Source organism: Zalophus californianus, chromosome 16 (genome assembly GCF_009762305.2).
Source record: "Zalophus californianus isolate mZalCal1 chromosome 16, mZalCal1.pri.v2, whole genome shotgun sequence".
Taxonomy (NCBI): Eukaryota; Metazoa; Chordata; class Mammalia; order Carnivora; family Otariidae; genus Zalophus; species Zalophus californianus.
The window spans coordinates 57494693-57513215 of record NC_045610.1 but is presented as its reverse complement, the minus strand read 5'-3'; the positions used below and the strand labels follow the sequence as shown (position 1 = coordinate 57513215).

The 18523-nt window shown below is 56.7% G+C and overlaps 2 protein-coding genes across 12 annotated transcripts in view; one reads left to right on the top strand and one right to left on the bottom strand.

The window, feature by feature from the left end:
• Positions 1-18523, bottom strand: part of LOC113939299 (60S ribosomal protein L35a-like) — a 426207-nt gene that overhangs the window by 157280 nt on the left and 250404 nt on the right. The gene's annotated exons all lie outside the window — the stretch shown is intronic.
• Positions 1-18523, top strand: part of QRICH2 (glutamine rich 2) — a 35480-nt gene that overhangs the window by 15569 nt on the left and 1388 nt on the right. For 2 of the 11 annotated variants that reach the window (XM_035724485.1, XM_035724490.1), the window contains 16 exons: positions 1902-7080; positions 7531-7548; positions 7662-7747; positions 8322-8419; positions 8926-9040; positions 11605-11859; positions 12842-12964; positions 13048-13122; positions 13308-13472; positions 13567-13688; positions 14375-14440; positions 14723-14860; positions 15535-15738; positions 16049-16196; positions 16587-16674; positions 17396-17530. In XM_035724485.1, coding sequence (XP_035580378.1) covers positions 1902-7080; positions 7531-7548; positions 7662-7747; positions 8322-8419; positions 8926-9040; positions 11605-11859; positions 12842-12964; positions 13048-13122; positions 13308-13472; positions 13567-13688; positions 14375-14440; positions 14723-14860; positions 15535-15738; positions 16049-16196; positions 16587-16674; positions 17396-17530 — 7015 coding nt within the window. Of the gene's footprint in view, positions 1-1741; positions 1785-1901; positions 7081-7530; positions 7549-7661; positions 7748-8321; positions 8420-8925; positions 9041-11604; positions 11860-12841; positions 12965-13047; positions 13123-13307; positions 13473-13566; positions 13689-14374; positions 14441-14722; positions 14861-15534; positions 15739-16048; positions 16204-16586; positions 16675-16893; positions 17120-17395; positions 17531-18523 lie in introns of those variants that run through there. The other 9 variants (XM_027625062.2, XM_035724488.1, XM_035724491.1 and 6 more) reach the window with 9 other exon arrangements.

The following is an 18523-nucleotide window of genomic DNA, read 5'->3' as shown; positions in this document are numbered from 1 at the left end:
TCTTTTACTGTATATTTTGTTTGGTTGATTTTTTTTTAAAGATTTTATTTATTTATTTGAGAGAGAGAGAATGAGAGATAGAGAGCACAAGAGGGAAGAGGGTCAGAGGGAGAAGCAGACTCCCTGCCAAGCAGGGAGCCCGATGCAGGACTCGATCCCGGGACTCCAGGATCATGACCTGAGCCGAAGGCAGTCGCTTAACCAACTGAGCCACCCAGGCGCCTGTTTGGTTGATTTTTTAAAAGAGATTCTTATTTATTTATTTGAGAGAGACAGAGAGAGGGAGAGGCACAAGCAGGGGGAGGGGCAGAGGGAGAGGGAGAAGCAGGCTTCCCGCCGAGCAGGGAGCCCGACACAGGACTTGATCCCAGGACCCTGGGATCATGACCTGAGCCGAAGGCAGACGCTTAACCGACTGAGCCACCCAGGCGCCCATGGTTGTTTTTTTGGTGGGTCCATAGCAGTGTTCAGTGTAGAGCCGATTATTCTCCACTTCTGAGGTAACACCTTTCTGAGTACTCTCCCCTGAATTGAGTCTTTTCCAAACTGGCTGATAGAAACAGGCACTGTTCCCAACCCTGGGAGAGTCTGGGCACTGTTCCCTCCAGCCTTGCAGATGGCTCTTTTCCCAACCTTGGGTAGTTTCCTCACATATACATGCTGATCATTTCTGTGCTGAACACCCAGAGAGGACTCTCTGCAGATCTCCTGAATCCTCTCTATGTATATCTCTCTCTTTTTTTTAAGATTTATGTATTTATTTGAGAGTGAGAGAGAGAGAACATGAGCCAGGGAAGGAGCGGAGGGAGAGGGAGAGAGAATCCTCAAGCAGACTCCCTCTCCCCGCTGAGTTCGGAGTTTGACACAGGGCCCGATGCCAGGACTCTGAGATCATGACCTGAGCCAAAATCAAGAGTCAGACGCTCAACTGACTGAGCCCCCCAGGTGTCCCTCTGCTTCTCCTTTCTTTCTGATACTCTGTCCTGTGAGCTCTTGTTGTTTCAATCTCCCTGAATGCTCAGGGCTGTCGCCTCAACTCAGGGAGTCCCACTCCTGGAAATGAGCCTGGAGACTCTATTGAAATGACAGTAAGCTGAGGCGACAGTAGGGCTCACATAGTTGGTCTCCCCTTCTTTCAGGGATTGCTAGCCTTTACTAGCTGATATCCAGTGTCTAGAAAACCACTATTTCATCGTTTTGAGGTTTGTGTTTTGTTTTGGTTTTTGGTTTTGGTTGTTACAAACAGGAGGGTAAATCCAATTCCTGCTATTCTGTTTGGGCTAGAAATGGAAATAGTCCATAATTTTTTAACAGATTCTTAGTATTCTACTCTATGGGTATGTCCCCTATATATATCAGTCCCCTATTGATAACCTATTTTCATAAACAGTGCTGTAGACTCTGTACATATGTCCTGGAAGCCTTTTGTAGGAGTCCTCAGAGAAAATCTTATCTACGGAATTAATGGGCCCTAGAGTTTGTGCATTTACATTTCAGATATATGGTTTACTTGCCCTGCAGTGATACTTCTACCATTGGCAATGGGCCAATGATGGGACAAACTTTATATTTTAAACTTAATAAATTACTCATGTTCTTTATTTGTAGACCCAGCAATAGTTGGAGTAGATCGCTTGTATTGTGTAGGGTTCCTGCTGTCTTTTATGAGGGGGATTAACATATTATGATGTCATTTGCAAATGTGCAGATTCTCAAAGCCTTGGAGACCTATCCTTCAAGAATGTCAAAGTCTTTGTGTCCAGCCCAGTTTTGGGGACCAGAGGGTGTGTTTTTCCAAAAGCCCTAAGTCATCCTAGTCAGATGTCCCAGATTTTCTTGTCTTAGAGTGAGTGAGGCTTTTCTACTTGTAGTTACTGACTTCTTTCTTCCTCTTCAACCAGAGCTCAGAGACAACTACAGGACTCCCTAAACGCAAAGGGCGCGCTTCCGTAGCATCAAATGATATACTTCAAGGTGGAGTCCCCATCAAGCGCTCAAGTGCTGACCCAGCTCTGGATTCTCCCAGTGGTTATGGCTCAGATCAGACCTTATCAGGAATCAGTGGCATAGGAAAACCCTCTGAAGGGGTCACCAGGGAACGAAGCAGAGGTGCCTCTGCTACTGCAGTCCCGGGTAGAGAACAGCACCCAAGGGCCCGTGATGAAGGTGGCCAGGCAAAGTCCCAACATCCGTCTATGTCCCAATTCAGAGTAGAGTCAGATCATCGCAGGACGAGAGAGCTGCCGCCGCATAGCTTAGCCCATCTAAGAAAAGATGAACGAGAGGAACTCCCTGGTCCAGTTCAACAGGACTTACCTGAAGCCACTGTGGCCAGAGATCAGCATCATCAAGTATCCCCGGATCAGCATAGGGGGGTGTATCCAAGCCAGGGTCAAATCTATCCCAGGCCAGTTCAGCGTGGATTAAGACCACTTGGCACGGATCCACTTGCATGGCGCCATCCTAGCACTTACCCACATGGTGTGGTACCCCTCAGGATGGATCAGCTTGGTATGATGCCACCTGGAATGGGTGAGCAGCGCTTGGTACCACCTGGCATGGATCAGTATGGTATGGTGCCACCACTGGTACCTGGCACAGAACAGCAAGGATTGGAACTACCTAGTACAGCTCAGCCTGGTATGGTTCCACGTAGCACATATCAGTATGGCATGGTACTTCCTGGCACAGACCAACAGCCTGGTGTGGATCAGCATGGATTGGTACCCTTTAGTATAGATCAGCATGGATTTTTAATATCTGGCATGGATCAACAAGGATTAGTAGTGCCTGGCATGGATCAACATGGATTGGTTCCACATCTTACAGATCGAAATGGTTTGGTATCGCCTGGTTTGATGCAAGTTGATGCAGATCAGCAAGGTTTTATACAGCCCAGCTTGGAAACATCTGGGTTCATTCAACCTAGTACAGAGGAGCATGATATAACCCAGCCTGGGGCAGATCAACGAGGTTTGGTACCAACTGGTACAGATCATGCTACTTTGGCCCAACCTGGTGCAGGTCAGCGTGGTTTAGTGCAGCCTGGTGCAGGTCAGCGTGGTTTAGTGCAGCCTGGTTCAGGTCAGCATGGTTTAGTGCAGCCTGGTGCAGGTCAGCGTGTTTTGGTCCAGCCTGGTGCAGGTCAGCATGGTTTGATGCAGCCTAGTGCAGGTCAGCGTGGTTTGGTGCAACATGGTGCAGGCCAGCCTGGTTCAGTTCAGCCTGGTGCAGGTCAACGTGGTTTGGTTCAGCCTGGTGCAGACTGGCATGGTTTGGTGCAGCCGGTTGTAGATCAAAGTGGTTTGGTCCAGCCTGGTGTTTACCCACCTGATTGGGTACAACCTGGTGCATATCCCAGTGGTTGGGGACAACCTGTTGCATATCCATCTGTTTTGGTACAGCCTAGTGCAGGTCAGCCTGGTTTGATACAGTCCGGAATGGGTCGGCAAGATTCAGCCCAACTTAGAATGGATTGGTATGCTTTGGTGCAGCCTGAAATGGATCAACATGGTTTGGTCCAAGTTGGAATGGATCAGCATGGTTTATTCCAACCTGGCACAGTTCAACCTGGTTTAGTGCAGCCTGGTGCAGGTCAGCGTGGTTTGTTCCAACCTGTTACAAGTCAGCGTGATTTGGCCGAACCTGGAATAGCTCAGCATGATCAGGTCCAACTTGGAATGGATCAGCATGGTTTGGTCCAACCTGGAATGGGTCAGCATGGTTTGGTGCAGCCTAGTGCAGGTCAGCGTGGTTTGGTGCAACATGGTGCAGGCCAGCCTGGTTCAGTTCAGCCTGGTGCAGCTCAGCCTGGTCTGGTGCAGCCTGGAATGGATCAACATGGTTTGGTGCAACCTGGAATGGATCAGCGTGGTTTGGTCCAGCCTGGACTGGATCAACATGGTTTGGTGCAATCTGGAATGGGTCAGCATGGTTTGGTGCAACCTGGTGCAGGTCGGCCTGGTTTGGTCCAACTTGGTGCAGGTCAGCCTGGCTTGGCGCAGCCTGGAATGGATCAACGTGGTTTGCTGCAGCCTGGTGCAGGTCAGCCTGGCTTGGCGCAGCCTGGAATGGATCAGCGTGGTTTACTGCAGCCTAGTGCAGGTCAGCCTGCCTTGGCACAGCCTGGAATGGATCAGCGTGGTTTGGTGCAACCTGGTGTAGGTCAGCCTGGCTTGGTGCAACCGAGAATGGATCAGCGTGGTTTGGTGCAACCTGGTGCAGGTCAGCCTGGCTTGGCACAGCCTGGAATGGATCAGCGTGGTTTGGTGCAACCTGGTGTAGGTCAGCCTGGCTTGGCACAGCCTGGAATGGATCAGCGTGGTTTGGTCCTGCTTGGTGCAGGTCAGCCTGGCTTGGTGCAGCCTGGAATGGATCAGCGTGGTTTGGTGCAACCTGGTGCAGGTCAGCCTGCCTTGGTGCAGTCTGGAATGGATCCGCGTGGTTTGGTCCAGCCTGGTGCAGGTCAGCCTGCCTTGGCGCAGTCTGGAATGGATCAGAGTGGTTTGGTGCAACCTGGTGCAGGTCAGCCTGGCTTAGTGCAGCCTGGAATGGATCCGCGTGATTTGGTCCAGCCTGGTGCAGGTCAGCCTGCCTTGGCGCAGTCTGGAATGGATCAGAGTGGTTTGGTGCAACCTGGTGCAGGTCAGCCTGACTTAGGCCAACCTGGAATGGATCCGCGTGGTTTGGTGCAACCTGGTACAGGTCAGCCTGGCTGGGTGCAGCCTGGAATGGATCAACATGGTATGGTCCAGCCTGGCACAGGCCAGCTTGGCTTGGCCCAACCTGGAATGGATCACCGTGGTTTGGTGCAACCTGGTGCAAGTCAGCCTGGCTTGGTCCAACCTGGAATGGATCAGCGTGGTTTGGTGCAAGATGGTTCAGGCCAGCCTGGCTTGGCGCAGCCTGGAATGGATCAGCATGGTTTGCTGCAGCCTGGTGCAGGTCAGCCTGGCTTGGCGCCGCAGCCTGGAATGGATCAGCGTGGTTTACTGCAGCCTAGTGCAGGTCAGCCTGCCTTGGCACAGCCTGGAATGGATCAGCGTAGTTTAGTGCAACCTGGTGCAGGTCAGCCTGGCTTGGCGCAGCCTGGAATGGATCAGCGTAGTTTAGTGCAACCTGGTGCAGGTCAGCCTGGCTTGGCGCAGCCTGGAATGGATCAGCGTGGTTTGATGCCACCTGGTACTGGTCAGCCTGGCTTGGCACAGCCTGGAATGGATCAGCGTGGTTTGGTGCAACCTGGTGCAGGTCAGTCTGGCTTGGCACAGCCTGGAATGGATCAGCGTGGTTTGATGCAACCTGGTGTAGGTCAGCCTTGTTTGGTACCATCTGGTACAGGTCAGCCTGGTTTGGTACAGCCTGCAATGGATCAACGTGGTTTGGGCCAACGTGGTGCAGCTCAGCCTGGTTTGGTCCAACCTGGTGCAGGTCAGCCTGGTTTGGTGCAGCCTGGAATGGATCAACGTGTTTTGGGCCAACGTGGTGCTGCTCAGCCTGGTTTGGTCCAACTTGGAATGGATCAGCGTGGCTCAGTCCAGACTGGTGCAGCACAGCTTGCTTTGGTACCATCTTCTACAGGTCAGCCTGGTTTGGTGCAGCCTGGAGTGGATCAACGTGATTTGGGCCAGCATGGTGCTGCTCAGCCTGGTTTGGTCCAACCTGGAATGGATCAAAGTGGCTTGGTCCAACCTAGTGCAGCTCAGCCTGGTTTGGTACCATCTGATACAGGTCAGCCTGGTTTGGTGCAGCCTGGAATGGATCAACGTGGCTTGGGTCAACGTGGTGCAGCCCAGCCTGGCTTGGTCCAACCTGGTGCAGGTCAGCGTGGTTTGGCCCAACCTAGAATGGACCAGCATGGGTTGGTACAACCTGGTGTAGGTCAGCGTGGTTTGGCTCAACCTAGAATGGACCAGCGTGGGTTGGTACAACCTGGTGCAGGTCAGCCTAGTTTGTTTCAGCCTGGCATAGGTCAGCCTGCTTTTGTCCAACCTGGTGCAGATCAGCGTGGTTTGGGGCAAGTAGATCAGCGTGGTTTGGTACAGGCTGGCACAGATCCACATGGCTTTTTTCAACCTGGTGCATATCCTCCTGGTTTGGTACAGCCTGGTGCATATCCACGTGGTTTGGTCCAACCTGATGCCTATCCACAAGGTTTGGTGCAGTCTAGTGCCTATCCACGTGGTTCGGTTCCACCTGGTGCCTATCCTCGAGGTTTGGTCCAGCCTGGTACATATCCACAAGGTTTCCTGCAGCCTAGTACTGATCAGCAAGGTTTGGTTCAACCTGGAATAGATCAGCATGGCTTGAGGCAACCTGGTACAGAACAACAAGGCTTGATACCCCCAGGCACAGAGCTTCGTGGCCTTCCAACATTCCACCCTGAGTTTCCAAGATTTTTCTCACATCCATATCAGCGTGGTGTAATACCTCCTGGCAGATACCAATATGATCAGGTGTCACCACTCCTAGCCAGTCAAGGTTTGGCATCACCAGGTATTGGCCAAGAGGGTTTATCAGAAGGTTTGTTACATCGTGGCACAGACCAGCATGGCCTAACACCATTAAGCAGCCGTGTGGGATCCGTACAGCGAGATCGACAGCATTTGGTATCACCTGACCCAGATCAGCAGGGCCAGGTGCAAGCAGGTACGGACCAGCATGACCGTGCGTACTCTATCCCAGAATCCCGTGACCTGTTGTATCCTGGCCCTCACAACGCAGGCGTCCTGGGGATAGATCCATATGTCCAGATAGGTTTGGATCCAAAACAAATACATGCCTCAGACCAACCTGGAATTTCTGTCTGGACTACTCCAAGCCAAGCAGCCACCTTTGCCAGGAGCAAGGACTCTCTTAACTATCTCCATCGAGTCTCATCAGAAAAGAGTGATTTCCAGAGCGAAAGACATGATTCACTGGATAAATTGGCTCCGAGCTTCCCCATGGCAGTGGAAACATTTCGTCTGATGGGAGAGCTCATTGGCCTCTATGTAGAGCTCAAGGAGAACATGAAAGAGCTGGATGAGGAGCAGGAGGGCCAGACCGACTTGGAGAAGATCCAGCACCTGCTCGGGCTCATGGGTGGGTTCCACTGGTGTGGAGGAGGGACCACTGTCTGTGTATTCAGCATCCCCTGGCCTCATCTGGCGGCTGGGCTTCTTCCTGAGTTGCTGCAAATAGCATGGCCCTTCTTAGCCTTTCTGGGCTCTACGATAGCCTTTGGGGTCCAAAAGATGGAATTGAACCAGGCGGAGCAAAGGAGCCTCAGGAGAACAGTGAGGCGGTTGCGGTGCCCGGGCAGACTCTGGGGAAAGCAGATGAGGATGGTGGGCGGGGAGGGAGGGTGCCCAAGAACTCAACTTCAGCTTGGTCCATGCACAGCTGTGGGCCCAGAGAATAATTAGGATTTGAGAGAGGGGTGGAAAGTGTGGGTCAGTAGTCCCAAAGCCCTTTAGGATAGTAAGCACTGGGTGGATTTTTTAGAGGGTAAGGATAACCCTCTTTCCTTTCTTCCCATCCCCCCCCCCCCAGTCACCAGGAAAAGCAGAAGTGAGGTGTCATGCTGCTCGCTGGGGTCGCTTCCCTGTGGGGGCTGGGAATGGGGATTGGGAGCCTGCCGGAGATCTAGCCCTTCTGACTAATAAGGCCTCCACTTCTCACAGTCAAAAAGAGTATCCCCGCTGACCTGCAGGAACAGCTGAAGACCTTGAAGTCCTTGACCAAAGAAGTTCGGCAGGAAAAAGCAAAAGTAAGTAAGGGAGGGTCCGCCCACTTTGCCTTTGAGTGCCAGTAATCCGATCACTTTCCACTTGTGTTTTGATGGGCCACAGGATCCTTGCACTGACATTACTATCTCATTGGATCTTTACAAACCCGTCAGGTAGGACATGTACCTCAGGTATCATCATGGTCATTTCCTGATCTCAAACCTGATGCTCAAAGCTCTTAAGATCTGGCTGAGCCAACAAGGAGGCCAGTGCTCCTTTTGTTACGTGGCGGGCCATTTCCAACAGAGCCCACCGGTACTGCAGCAGCCTTGGAGCCAAGTTTGTGGGACTGTCTGGGGCCGATGGCCATGCAAGGGGCTACTAGGTCTTCAGTCGTTCTCTTAAAGCCAGCTGTCCACACCCACGGGATGGACAGAGGGACGAATGGATGGACGGATGGATGGATGTCCAGAAGGGACACACTGACAGATGGTTTTTGTTAGAGGCTTAGATTAGGACTCGGACTCGGGAGAGGGGCTTGCTCGAGCTGCGGACACATATGCGGAAAGCAAAGAACTCAAGCCTCCCTGACCTTCCTCTTCATTGGGTTTGTAGATGGACAGGGTACAGAGGATCCTGGAGGGCAACGGGGAGCAAGAAATAGGAAAAGACATGAAGACTGGCCAGCTGAGCTTGCAGCTGGGAATCCTCAGGTGAAACACCCCTGCCGAGGGCAGCTTGTGTCCGGGCGTCTCGTCTCCCCAGCCGAGGAGGTGATGGCAGCCTTCGGTTCACTCACAGTCTGAACTGGCCCCTGTCTTTGACCCAGGTTGTGTCTGCCTTTCAGGGTGTCCATTTGTAGTTCAAGTGGCTGGTGGAAGTTTCCGAGGTTCTCAAAACAGTTCAGCACCACGGCTTGGGAGGAAAAGAGCTACCAGTCTCTGTCCCCAGGTGGAGGCTGGAGGAGAACACTTGCCAGAGCCCCCCTCAGAGCCCTCTCTTTGTGGTGCCAGGTCGCACCCCCTAGAAACCTCTCAGGCCAGCACAGGGGTCCCCACTTCCCAGATAAGCAGCACCCGGGACTCCCTAGACAGAGCCTGCTGCAGGGAGGGCCCAAGAGCCGTGGTGTGCATCTTCTTTCTGTCCCTGATGGGACTGGCGGGCCTGGGCCCTGGGGTGGGTGGCGGGGCCAGGCTGTGTCTTTCTGCACATCTCTCAGAGTTACCGTGGCTGACATTGAGAAGGAACTGGCCGAGCTGAGGGAGAGCCAAGAGCAGGGCAAGGTCAGCATGGAACATTCAGTCTCCGAAGCCTCCTTCTACCTGCAGGACCAGGTGAGACCAGGGCTCTTCTCAGAGTGAGCTGTGGATGGTGGGACTACTAGACTCTTAGCTGGCATACAATTTGCAAATATTTTTGCCCATTTGTCTTTCCACTCTCTTGTTAGTGTCTGCCTTTAAGATTGATTTATTTGAAAGAGAGAGAGAGGGCGCCTGGGTGGCTCAGTTGGTTAAGCGACTGCCTTCGGCTCAGGTCATGATCCTGGAGTCCCGGGATCGAGTCCCACGTCAGGCTCCCTGCTCGGCGGGGAGTCTGCTTCTCCCTCTGACCCTCTTCCCTCTCGCGCTCTCTGTCTCTCATTCTCTCTCTCTCAAATGAATAAATAAAATCTTTAAAAAAAAAAGAAAGAAAGAAAGAGCACAAGCAGGGGAACGAGCAGAGGGAGAGGGACAAGCAGACTCTGTGCCAAGTGTGAAACCTGACGTGGGGCTCAGTCCCACGGCCCTGAGATCGTGACCTGAGGTGAAATCAAGAATCAGACACTTAACTGACTGAGCCACCCAGGCGCCCCGATAGTGTCTGCCTTTAAATCTTGGGTGATGCTTCGTCGTCGGTCATCCCACCATGTTCCCATTGAAGAGCATCTGGACCAGGAACAGCCCTCTGAGTGCTTGCAGAGGATAGGATCAGAGAAGCCACTGGGCCACGGGGGCTCATGTCAAGAGCCCCCTCAGTGATAGAGGCCCCATTCTGGGCCACTCCCACGTTTGCCAGGACACTGGCATGTACCCTTCCTTTCTTTTTCTTTCTTTCTTTCTTTCTTTCTTTCTTTCTTTCTTTCTTTCTTTCTTTCTTTCTTTCTTTCTTTCTTTCTTTCTTTCTTTCTTTCTTTCTTTCTTTCTTTCTTTCTTTTTCTTTCTTTCTTTCTTTCTTTCTTTCTTTCTTTCTTTCTTTCTTTCTTTCTTTTTCTTTCTTTCTTTCTTTCTTTCTTTTCTTTCTTTCTTTCTTTCTTTCTTTCTTCTCTCTCTCTCTCTCTCTCTCTCTCTCTCTCTTTCTTTCTTTCTTTTCTTTTTTCTTATTTGAGAGACAGAGAGAAAGCACAAGCTGGGGGGAGGGGGAGAGGGAGAAGAAGACTCCCTGCTCAGCAGGGAGCCCGACCCAGGACTTGATCTCAGGACCCTGAGATCACCACCTGAGCCAAAGGCAGACACTCAACCGACTGTGCCACCCAGGCATCCCTGGCATGTTCCATTTCTTGACCCCAAGCCAATTGTCCAGTGTGGGGCTTGAGGAGCAGAAGATTATGTGTCCACAGCTCCCGTCTAAGCTTAGCAACCTCCAGGGCTGTCCCGGGGCCACACTCGGAGAGAAGCCACGCCCCGCCACAGCCTCTTCAAGGCACTGGCCTCCACTTTCCCGGTTCTCCCACTGTCTTAGCTCCCTACGTCCGAACACACTGCTGCTTTCCCATGCTGCTTCTCGTCCTGGAACATCCTTGTCACCCCCACTTAGCCAGAGGGCTCCTACTGATCCTTCACAACTCCCCTAAAATGTCCACAGTTTGGGGAGGCACCTTCCTCTCTTCTAGAGAGAATTAATCCACCCTTTTTATCCCACGGGCCCTCTGACATGCTCTTACGGACTCTTCAGAAGAGTGTAGGCTCTTCCTGGTGCAGAGCGAGGGTCTCAGGAACTCAGGCAGTAGGGAGCTTGGTTGAAAGTGCACTGGTGTGCCGGTGCTGGAAAAGGCAGGCGCTCCTGGGCCAAGGGGGCCATCTGGCCGGGGCCGCTCCTTCTCTGTCTTTCCATGTCTGTTTCTGTGTGTCCCTGTGCCTCCGTGTCCCCATCCTTATCCATTTCTCTCCAATACCTCCACATCTCCCTCCCACCGTGCTCCCAGCCCGCTCTCCTTTCTCTCGCACATGGCCCACAGGGGCTGCCTAGGCCCCGCGATGCCACACACTTCCAAGAGAGGGGGTTCGGTTGGTCCAGCCCCTCTCTGAGCCCGGCCAGAGGTCCCACAGCTGTGGGACCAGCTGCCCCAGAACCGGGTGCCAACCCAGGTGGGACCAGGCATGTGTGGTGACGCACGGGGACTGTGGGACACAGAAGAGGGCAAGAGAGCCAGTGCAAGGCATCTGCTCTTGCCCGGACCGAGAGAGGCCCCTGCAACAGAAGTAGCAGCCATCCCGCTGATTTCTTGTTACTGACATGCGGGGTGGGGACAGAGCCTGTGTGAGCCCACCCTCCCATCCCCAGGGCCCCAAGCTGTGTCTAGGTGTTGTCAGGCTCCTCTAAGTGTTTGTGGACTAACAGACCGCACCACTCGAGGGTTTAGCTAGAGGAGATGTGTCCTCACACTGAATCAGTGAGCTGGCTGGAGAAAGGTCCAGAAGCCTCCATCCTGTAAGGGTTTTATTCAGTATTGAGGCTATACTCGCTGAGAACTCTGTTCGCTATTTAACGGACGGGCACTGGGCGCCTCCTGCATGCCCCACATTCTGTGAGGCATTGGGGGTGCAGCGACTGCCCAAATCACACAGGCACTGACAAGTGTGGACAGAACGTGGCCATGCCTCGCTCACTGCCCTGCACCTGCCTTCTTGCCCACACCCAGCTTGACAAGCTCAGGACGATCATTGAGAGCATGCTGGCCTCGTCTTCCACGCTGCTGTCCATGAGCATGGCTCCTCACAAGACCCTGTCAACCTTGGAACCTGGCCAGATTGACCCTGAGGCCACCTGCCCTGCCTGCAGCCTGGACCTGAGCCATCAGGTCAGCACGCTGGTGCAGCGCTACGAGCAGCTCCAGGACATGGTCAACAACCTGGCAGCCTCCCGGCCTTCCAAGAAAGCCAAGCTCCAGAGCCAGGTGACTCCCACGGGCCCCCCTTCCTGGCGCGGCCACGTGTGCCTCACAGCGGGGAGCCACAGCCCAGAGGCCCAAAGAGCGGGGAGCGGCTGATGGAGCTTTAACTGGCCTAAGGGCCAGTTTTCCATAGTGGAGCCCTTTACTGACCCCACAGAAGTCCCTGGGCCTTTCACTAGGTCACAGCGAGGGCAGCAGCCGAGCTGGCTCTGGGGACAAGAGACCTGGCTCCGTGGCGGTGGGACAGCACAGCTGGCTGAGGGCTGGAACCGTGCACTCAGGTGCCTCAGGGGACACTGGCAGAGCTTTAGGGTTCATTGACTCCCCTTCACACCACTCTTCAGCCCCCTTCTCGATTCCCCACCAAAGGGCAGGCTTGCCCCTGGGGACAGGGAGAGTCACGAGTCCCTGAGTCCTGCCTCTTGGATCCTGGAGTTCAGATCCAGCCCAGGGCAGGTGGGGAGACTGTAGCCCACATCCCAGCTCTCGGGAGCCACAGGGCAGCGCACCACTCTGGAGCCTCGATCGCCTCTACTGGTCACCCCCAGCGGCAGGCCAGGTCCCTCAAGGCTAGACCATGGGGAGGTGGGGAACTGAAGCTCACATCTCGTTGGGTGGACACACAGAAAGAGCAGAGAGCCTCCCCACTATCGGGGGGAAATTGTGGAGAGCCAGAATGGGGTCCAAAGTTGGCCTACCTGCTGGATGATTTTTTTTTTTTTTAATTTGAGTGAGAGAGAGAGAGAGAGTACACGAGCAGGGGAGCAGCAGAGGGAGAGGGAGAAGCAGGGAGCTCCCTGCTGAGCAGGGAGCCCAAAGCGGGACTCGATCCCAAGACCCCGAGATCATGACCTGAGCTGAAGGCAGACGCTTCACCGACTGAGCCACCCAGGCGCCTCTGGGTGATGTTTTAAGGGCCGATCAATCAGGGCAGCAGTACTGCCCAGTGGCCCCAGGGAGCCTGCCTTTGTGCCACCTGCCACAGGATGAAGAGCTGCTGGGCCATGTCCAGAGCGCCATCCTGCAGGTACAGGGTGACTGTGAGAAGCTCAACATCACCACCAGCAACCTCATCGAAGACCATCGGCAGAAGCAGAAGGACATTGACGTGAGGGGCCCGCAGGGCTGCCGGGGCGGGAGGCGAGGCCGTTCCCGTCCTGGCTCCTCATTCTCTGCTCTCTCGCCTCCCAGGCACTGTATCAGGGTCTAGAGAAGCTCGAGAAGGAAAAGGCCAACAGGGGACACCTGGAGATGGAGATTGACGTGGTAAGGGCCAGGCCTGGAAGAGCCGCCTTGTGTCCCACAAGGTCTCAGCGGTCATTCTTTGAAAGGCCAGGAGTGGAGAGGAGCCCAGACGGGGAGCTCAGTGTCCAGGCTTGACGCCTCAGGGCAATGGGGCCCCTCCATGGCTCTCTCCCACGTGGAAGGCCCCCTCCTCTCTTTCTGGGCAGAAAGCCGATAAGAGTGCCCTGGCGGCCAAAGTGAGCCGTGTCCAGTTTGATGCCACCACGGAGCAGCTGAACCACATGATGCAGGAGCTGGTAGCTAAGATGAGCGGGCAGGAGCAGGACTGGCAGAAGATGCTGGATAAGCTCCTGGTGGAGATGGACAGCAAGGTGAGGGCAGAGGGCAGCTCCTGTCAGCTGCAGATGGCCCACCCCAACCCGGCTTTCTCAGCGCTCACTGGTCACTGCCCTCCCCACCCCGCAGCTGGACCGCCTGGAGCTGGACCCCGTGAAGCAGCTGCTGGAAGATCGCTGGAAGTCCTTGCGGCAGCAGCTCAAAGAGCACTCTCCACTCTACCAGGCAGACGAGGCGGCGGCCATGCGGAGGTGGGGCACGGACGACAGCGGGGGGCTGGGGGGTGGGGGCGGGGTCCCCAGATGAACAGCTCCCACCGGCGTGTGGTGTGCTCTGGGGGAATGGCTGATCTCGCTGGACCATCCCACAGCTGCTGTGACAGAGTTTGAGAGCTTGAAAACTCTTCCAGCTTAGGCCGGTTCCTTAGGGCGGAGACAGGGCGGGGAGAGAGGCTAAGGCTCTCTGGCACGGCTGTGCTCCGCGGGGCCGCCGTGTCAGCGAGCGGCCCACGGTCCCCAGAGCCGAGCCTGCTCGCGAGGGGGTGGGGGGGGTTGGGGGGGTGGGGGGGGGTGGGGGGGGGCGGGGGGCTGGTCCACGGCAGGCTGGAATCCCAGGGTTTCCATTATTGGCCACCAGAGGGCCCCCGAGGTTTACACAGGGCATCCGTCAGGGGCTCTTTGAAACCCTGCTGGCTTTGGGTTAGGACAGGTGGGTGCTGGATGGGCGCCCCAAAGCTGGCATGCCTAGGAGCTCGTGTGTTCCCAGGGGACTGGGACCAGATCTGCCTGGGGTGGCTCGGGGCCTGCCACCCTGGTGAGCCAAGCCTCCAGCCCGCCTGGCCTGCAGAGGGGCCATGGCCTGCTGTGTCCTCCGTCTCTCCCATTCCCGACCCTCTGGGCAGGGCACTCACCATCTGCGTGTATCCCACTCCTCACAGGCAGCTCTTGGCACATTTTCACTGCCTCTCTTGTGACCGTCCCTTGGAGACAGCTGTGACTGGACAGTGAGTGCCCACGCCTGGCCAACCCCAGCTGGTGGCGGTCATGGGGGCGGGCCCAGCGGGGCTGTAGCTCCTCCATTCCCTACCTGCCTCCAGCTCTTGTCCTTCCTCGTCTCCTCTCCCCTGGGTCCATTCCTGTGTGCCTGGCCGCTCGCTAGCCCTCCGTCCTTCCCTGCGCCTCACCCTGGACCGGAAGCCTCCGCAGGCACGTAGCCTGTGGAGTCCTGAATTTGGGAATGGGATTTCTCACTCCCCAACCCGCCTCTTCTTTCTGTCCCTGCCCAGATTTATCCCTGTGACTCCTGTGGGCCCAGCCCTGCCTGGGCACCGTTCCCTCCGCCCCTACACTATCTTTGAGCTGGAGCAGGTCCGACAGCAGAGCCGCAAGTACGGGGCAGTGGGCTCCCGGGCAGGGCTTCACAGGCAAGACTGGGGCAGAGGCTGGAGGGCGAGTGTGGGGGGCTCCTCCTCTTCCTGGCTGGACAGCGGGGGGCACGGGGTGATTTCTGGGCTAGCCTCCCAGTTCTTCCCCGGAAGAGGAAGAATGGAGACCTACTTAGTAATCCCCTGCCTTTGAGTCCCTACTGGGGGTCCCGGTGGGACATTGCCAAGGGTGCTGGCTGTCTGGGGGGAGCTCCTCTTTACCTCCTCACACACCCCCCGGATGCTTCAGCTATCTCAGCAGCCCTGGCATGGGAGGAAGGGAGGGGATCTGACATCACCCAGCCAGAGGGTGGGCTCAGTGAGTGAGGGGGGACAAGGTGCGGAAGTATTGCACACTCCCTCGGGCTCCTGCCCCCCTCCCCGCTGCATTTCCATCTCCCAAGGATGAGGGTTCAGCAGTAAGGATGGTTTCAAACTGCCCTTTGGAGCCCTTGGGGTTTCAGGGAGGCAAGGCTAAGTGTGCAGGGCTTCTCCCCATTTCAGCTTCTGCCCTGCCCCATCTGTGGTCCCTCGGAGTGCTTTGGGAAGGGCTCCTGCCCACACAGCGTCCTGCTTAAAAAGGCGCAGATAAAGGGGTGGAGTGGGCCAGGGTCTGAGTGTGGGCTCAAGCTGGTGTGGCCCCCTTGCCCCTCCCGTCTGCCTGCGCCCCACAGCCTAAAGCTGGGCGGTACTGCCCTCCCTCGGGGCGAGTTGGCGCACATGGAGCGGAGCGTGGGGCGCCTGCGCACCATGCACTCCAAGATGCTGATGGACATTGAGAAGGTGCAGATCCACTTTGGAGGCTCGGTCAAGGCCAGCAGCCAGATGATCCGGGAGCTGCTGCAGTCACAGTGCCTGAGCTCCCCCTGCTATAAACGGTAGGACCACACAGACTGGGCCGCTGGCCGCAGGGCTCAGCTTCTGCCCACCCACAGCCCTGTGAATGTCTCATCCACTGCTGGGGAAAGCCCTGCCAAGGACGGGTGGTGGGGCAGGGGGTAGAAAGAGGGCATCAGAGGTCTTCAGGATGGCCCAGAAGTGGCGTTGCTCGGCTCACCCATTCCCTTGCTCCTGCCCTGGCTCCCGGAGACCCCCGACACAGCGGTCCCACCTCTGGCTGGCTGGCCCCCACCATAGGTGGGTCGCAGGGGACACCTTCTCCCGGTGACTCTGCCGTCCCCGTCACAGGGTGCCGGAGACCGCCGACTACACGTACTCGAGTGGGCCCCGGCGCTGTGGGGGCAGCCACACCCTCACCTACCCCTACCGTCGCAACCGCCTGCAGCACCTGCCCCAGGGCCCGTACCCCCCTGACGAGGCTCGGATCGCCGTGAAGGTTCGGGGTGCGGCCTGCGAGTGAAGAGAGAGGGCCCTGACATGACCCCACGTTCTCAAGTCATTCTGGAAAAACCACCTAAGTCACCAGAAGGGGGCGGGTGACGAGCCCTCTGCCCGGAGGCTGTTTCTGAAAAAGCCTCTGGTTCTTAGGCTTTGTTGGGAAGAATGCCATCCTGGCCACCTGCCCGTCTAGCACTACCATCTCCACCATGGGCCCTCTCTTCACCCTGGCGCTGCCAGAGCCCTGGGGGAGGGTTCTGAGCACCGTTTGGTTCTGGGAGTCAGGAGAGGACGTCCCTCGGTGCCCCCCCGGCCCTCGTGGGGGAAGGACCGGAGGGCATGCTCCAGGTGCCACAGGGTAATGGATGTCCCCCTTCCACCCCCACAGCATGATGAGGTGGATATCTTGGGCCTGGATGGACATATTTACAAGGGACGGATGGATACAAGGCTGCCAGGCCTCCTGACCAAAGACAGTGAGTGTCCCGGGGGCCCAGAGGCTCCTTGCTCGAGTCCCCGGGGGTCTGTCCAGTTCCTGGAAGGCCATGGGGCCCCTGGATCCTGGGTGCCTTCTCCTCCTCTACCTCCCTGATTGCAAACGTCCTGAAAGCCCCAGGTCAGTGTCTGCGGGTGGGGGACAGCCGTCCACTCTCAGCCAATGAGCCGGGACGTCATGGCCGCATCTTCCTTGCCAGCGTTCCTCCTCGTGCTGCCTCACCAGCTTGCCTGCCTCAGCCTCTGTTCCCAGCACCACCGGGGCCGGGTTCTGACCCTCCTCAGCCCTCCACCACTTGGAGAATTTCCCACCCCCCTGATGCCCACCTCCAGCAAGCCAGCCCGCACTGTTTGTCACTCCCCACCTGCTCTTAGAGCGCTGTGTGCACCTGTCTAGCCGCCTGCCCTCCTGAACTGTGAGCCCAGGTCAGAGCTCACCCAGCAGCAGGCACAGGGCTCCTGGGTGTAGGTCCCCAGAGCATATCTGAGTGGGTGTGGGGGGGTGGATGGACACACGGACATGGGGATGAATGGAGTGCTTAGAAGGGGCATATCCATCAGTCCAGACCAGGAAGGACCCCGGCTGAGGCTGGCTGTGACCGGTGGCCCTGCAGCCCTCTCCCCATCCCCCATGGGTCCCCACAGAGCTCTCACTCGGCGTCTCAGAACTGACCCCACCCCCCCTTCGCTGTCCCCTGCCAGCCTCCGTCTCCGGGATGACCAAGCACAGGGCCAAGCAGTCGCGGCCCCACGTGCACAGGCAGCAGTCCCTGAGCGACAACGACCAGCTGCCCTCGCGGCCTCAGAGCGCTCAGATGCTGGCTCGCAACAGTCCAGGTAGCTTCCCTTCGGCTGGGGCAGCCTTCCAGGTGGCCTCCCCACTGCCCCGGGGGCTCTCCCGCTTGCCCCGCCGGCCCCCTTTCCTGCCCCTGATGGTCTCTGCCCTCATTTCCCTGGAGAGAGGAAGCACGTGGGAGCTGAGAGATGGGATGGGAGGGAGAAGAGAGAAAGTCCATCTTCACTGAGTTCCTGTTATGTGCCAGGGCTGTACTGTCCCCATGTCCCAGAAGAGGGAACAGGGGCAGGGTTGCAGCCCAAGGCTCTGGCTCCACACCCGAGTCCTGCCCCGGCTCACAGAGGCTCACTCTGCTGGAGCTGGTGCTCAGCTCTGGGCAGCAGCTGGTGGGCACGGGGCCGTGACATGGCCCCCCGGGAACCTCTCAGTCCAACCTTGTCTGGGGAGGAGCTTCTCCTCACCCCCAGGCCTGGAAGGTCCCTCGAGTCCCTGTTCTCCCCCTGAGGGGCTAAATCCTGCCTGAAAGTCTGGGGGCTAAGGGGCCCCCAGGGTCCAGCCACACGTGGGGGCCAGAGAGGGACATAGGCCTGGAGCCACGAGGCCGGATCACCTTCAAGTGACTCTGAGCAAGTCCCCGCCCCCCCTCCAGACCTGTTTCCTCATCTGCCCAGAAGGGGTGCTGGATTGGTGCCACTCAGAGTTGGGGCACCCAAGAAAGGGGATCTAACGAAAGGGGCTGATCTTCTTCCTACAGAAAGTTACGTTCCCCCAACACTTTGCAGATGCCTGCAGGCGGTTCAAGGGCCACTCCCCGCCTTCCCCCACCCCTGTTAAAGGCCCAGCCCTAGATGCCCTTTACCACCCATTCCAGTTCCAGCGCTCAGTGAGCGCCTGGAGGAAGCGGAAACAGAAGCGATAGCCCTGGTCATGGCACCTCGCCTCTAGTGAGGGTTCTCACCAGCCAGGCACTGTGAAGGGCTTTACACGTTCGAACGGGTTTTAATCCTCACACCAACATTGAGAAGTAGGGACCA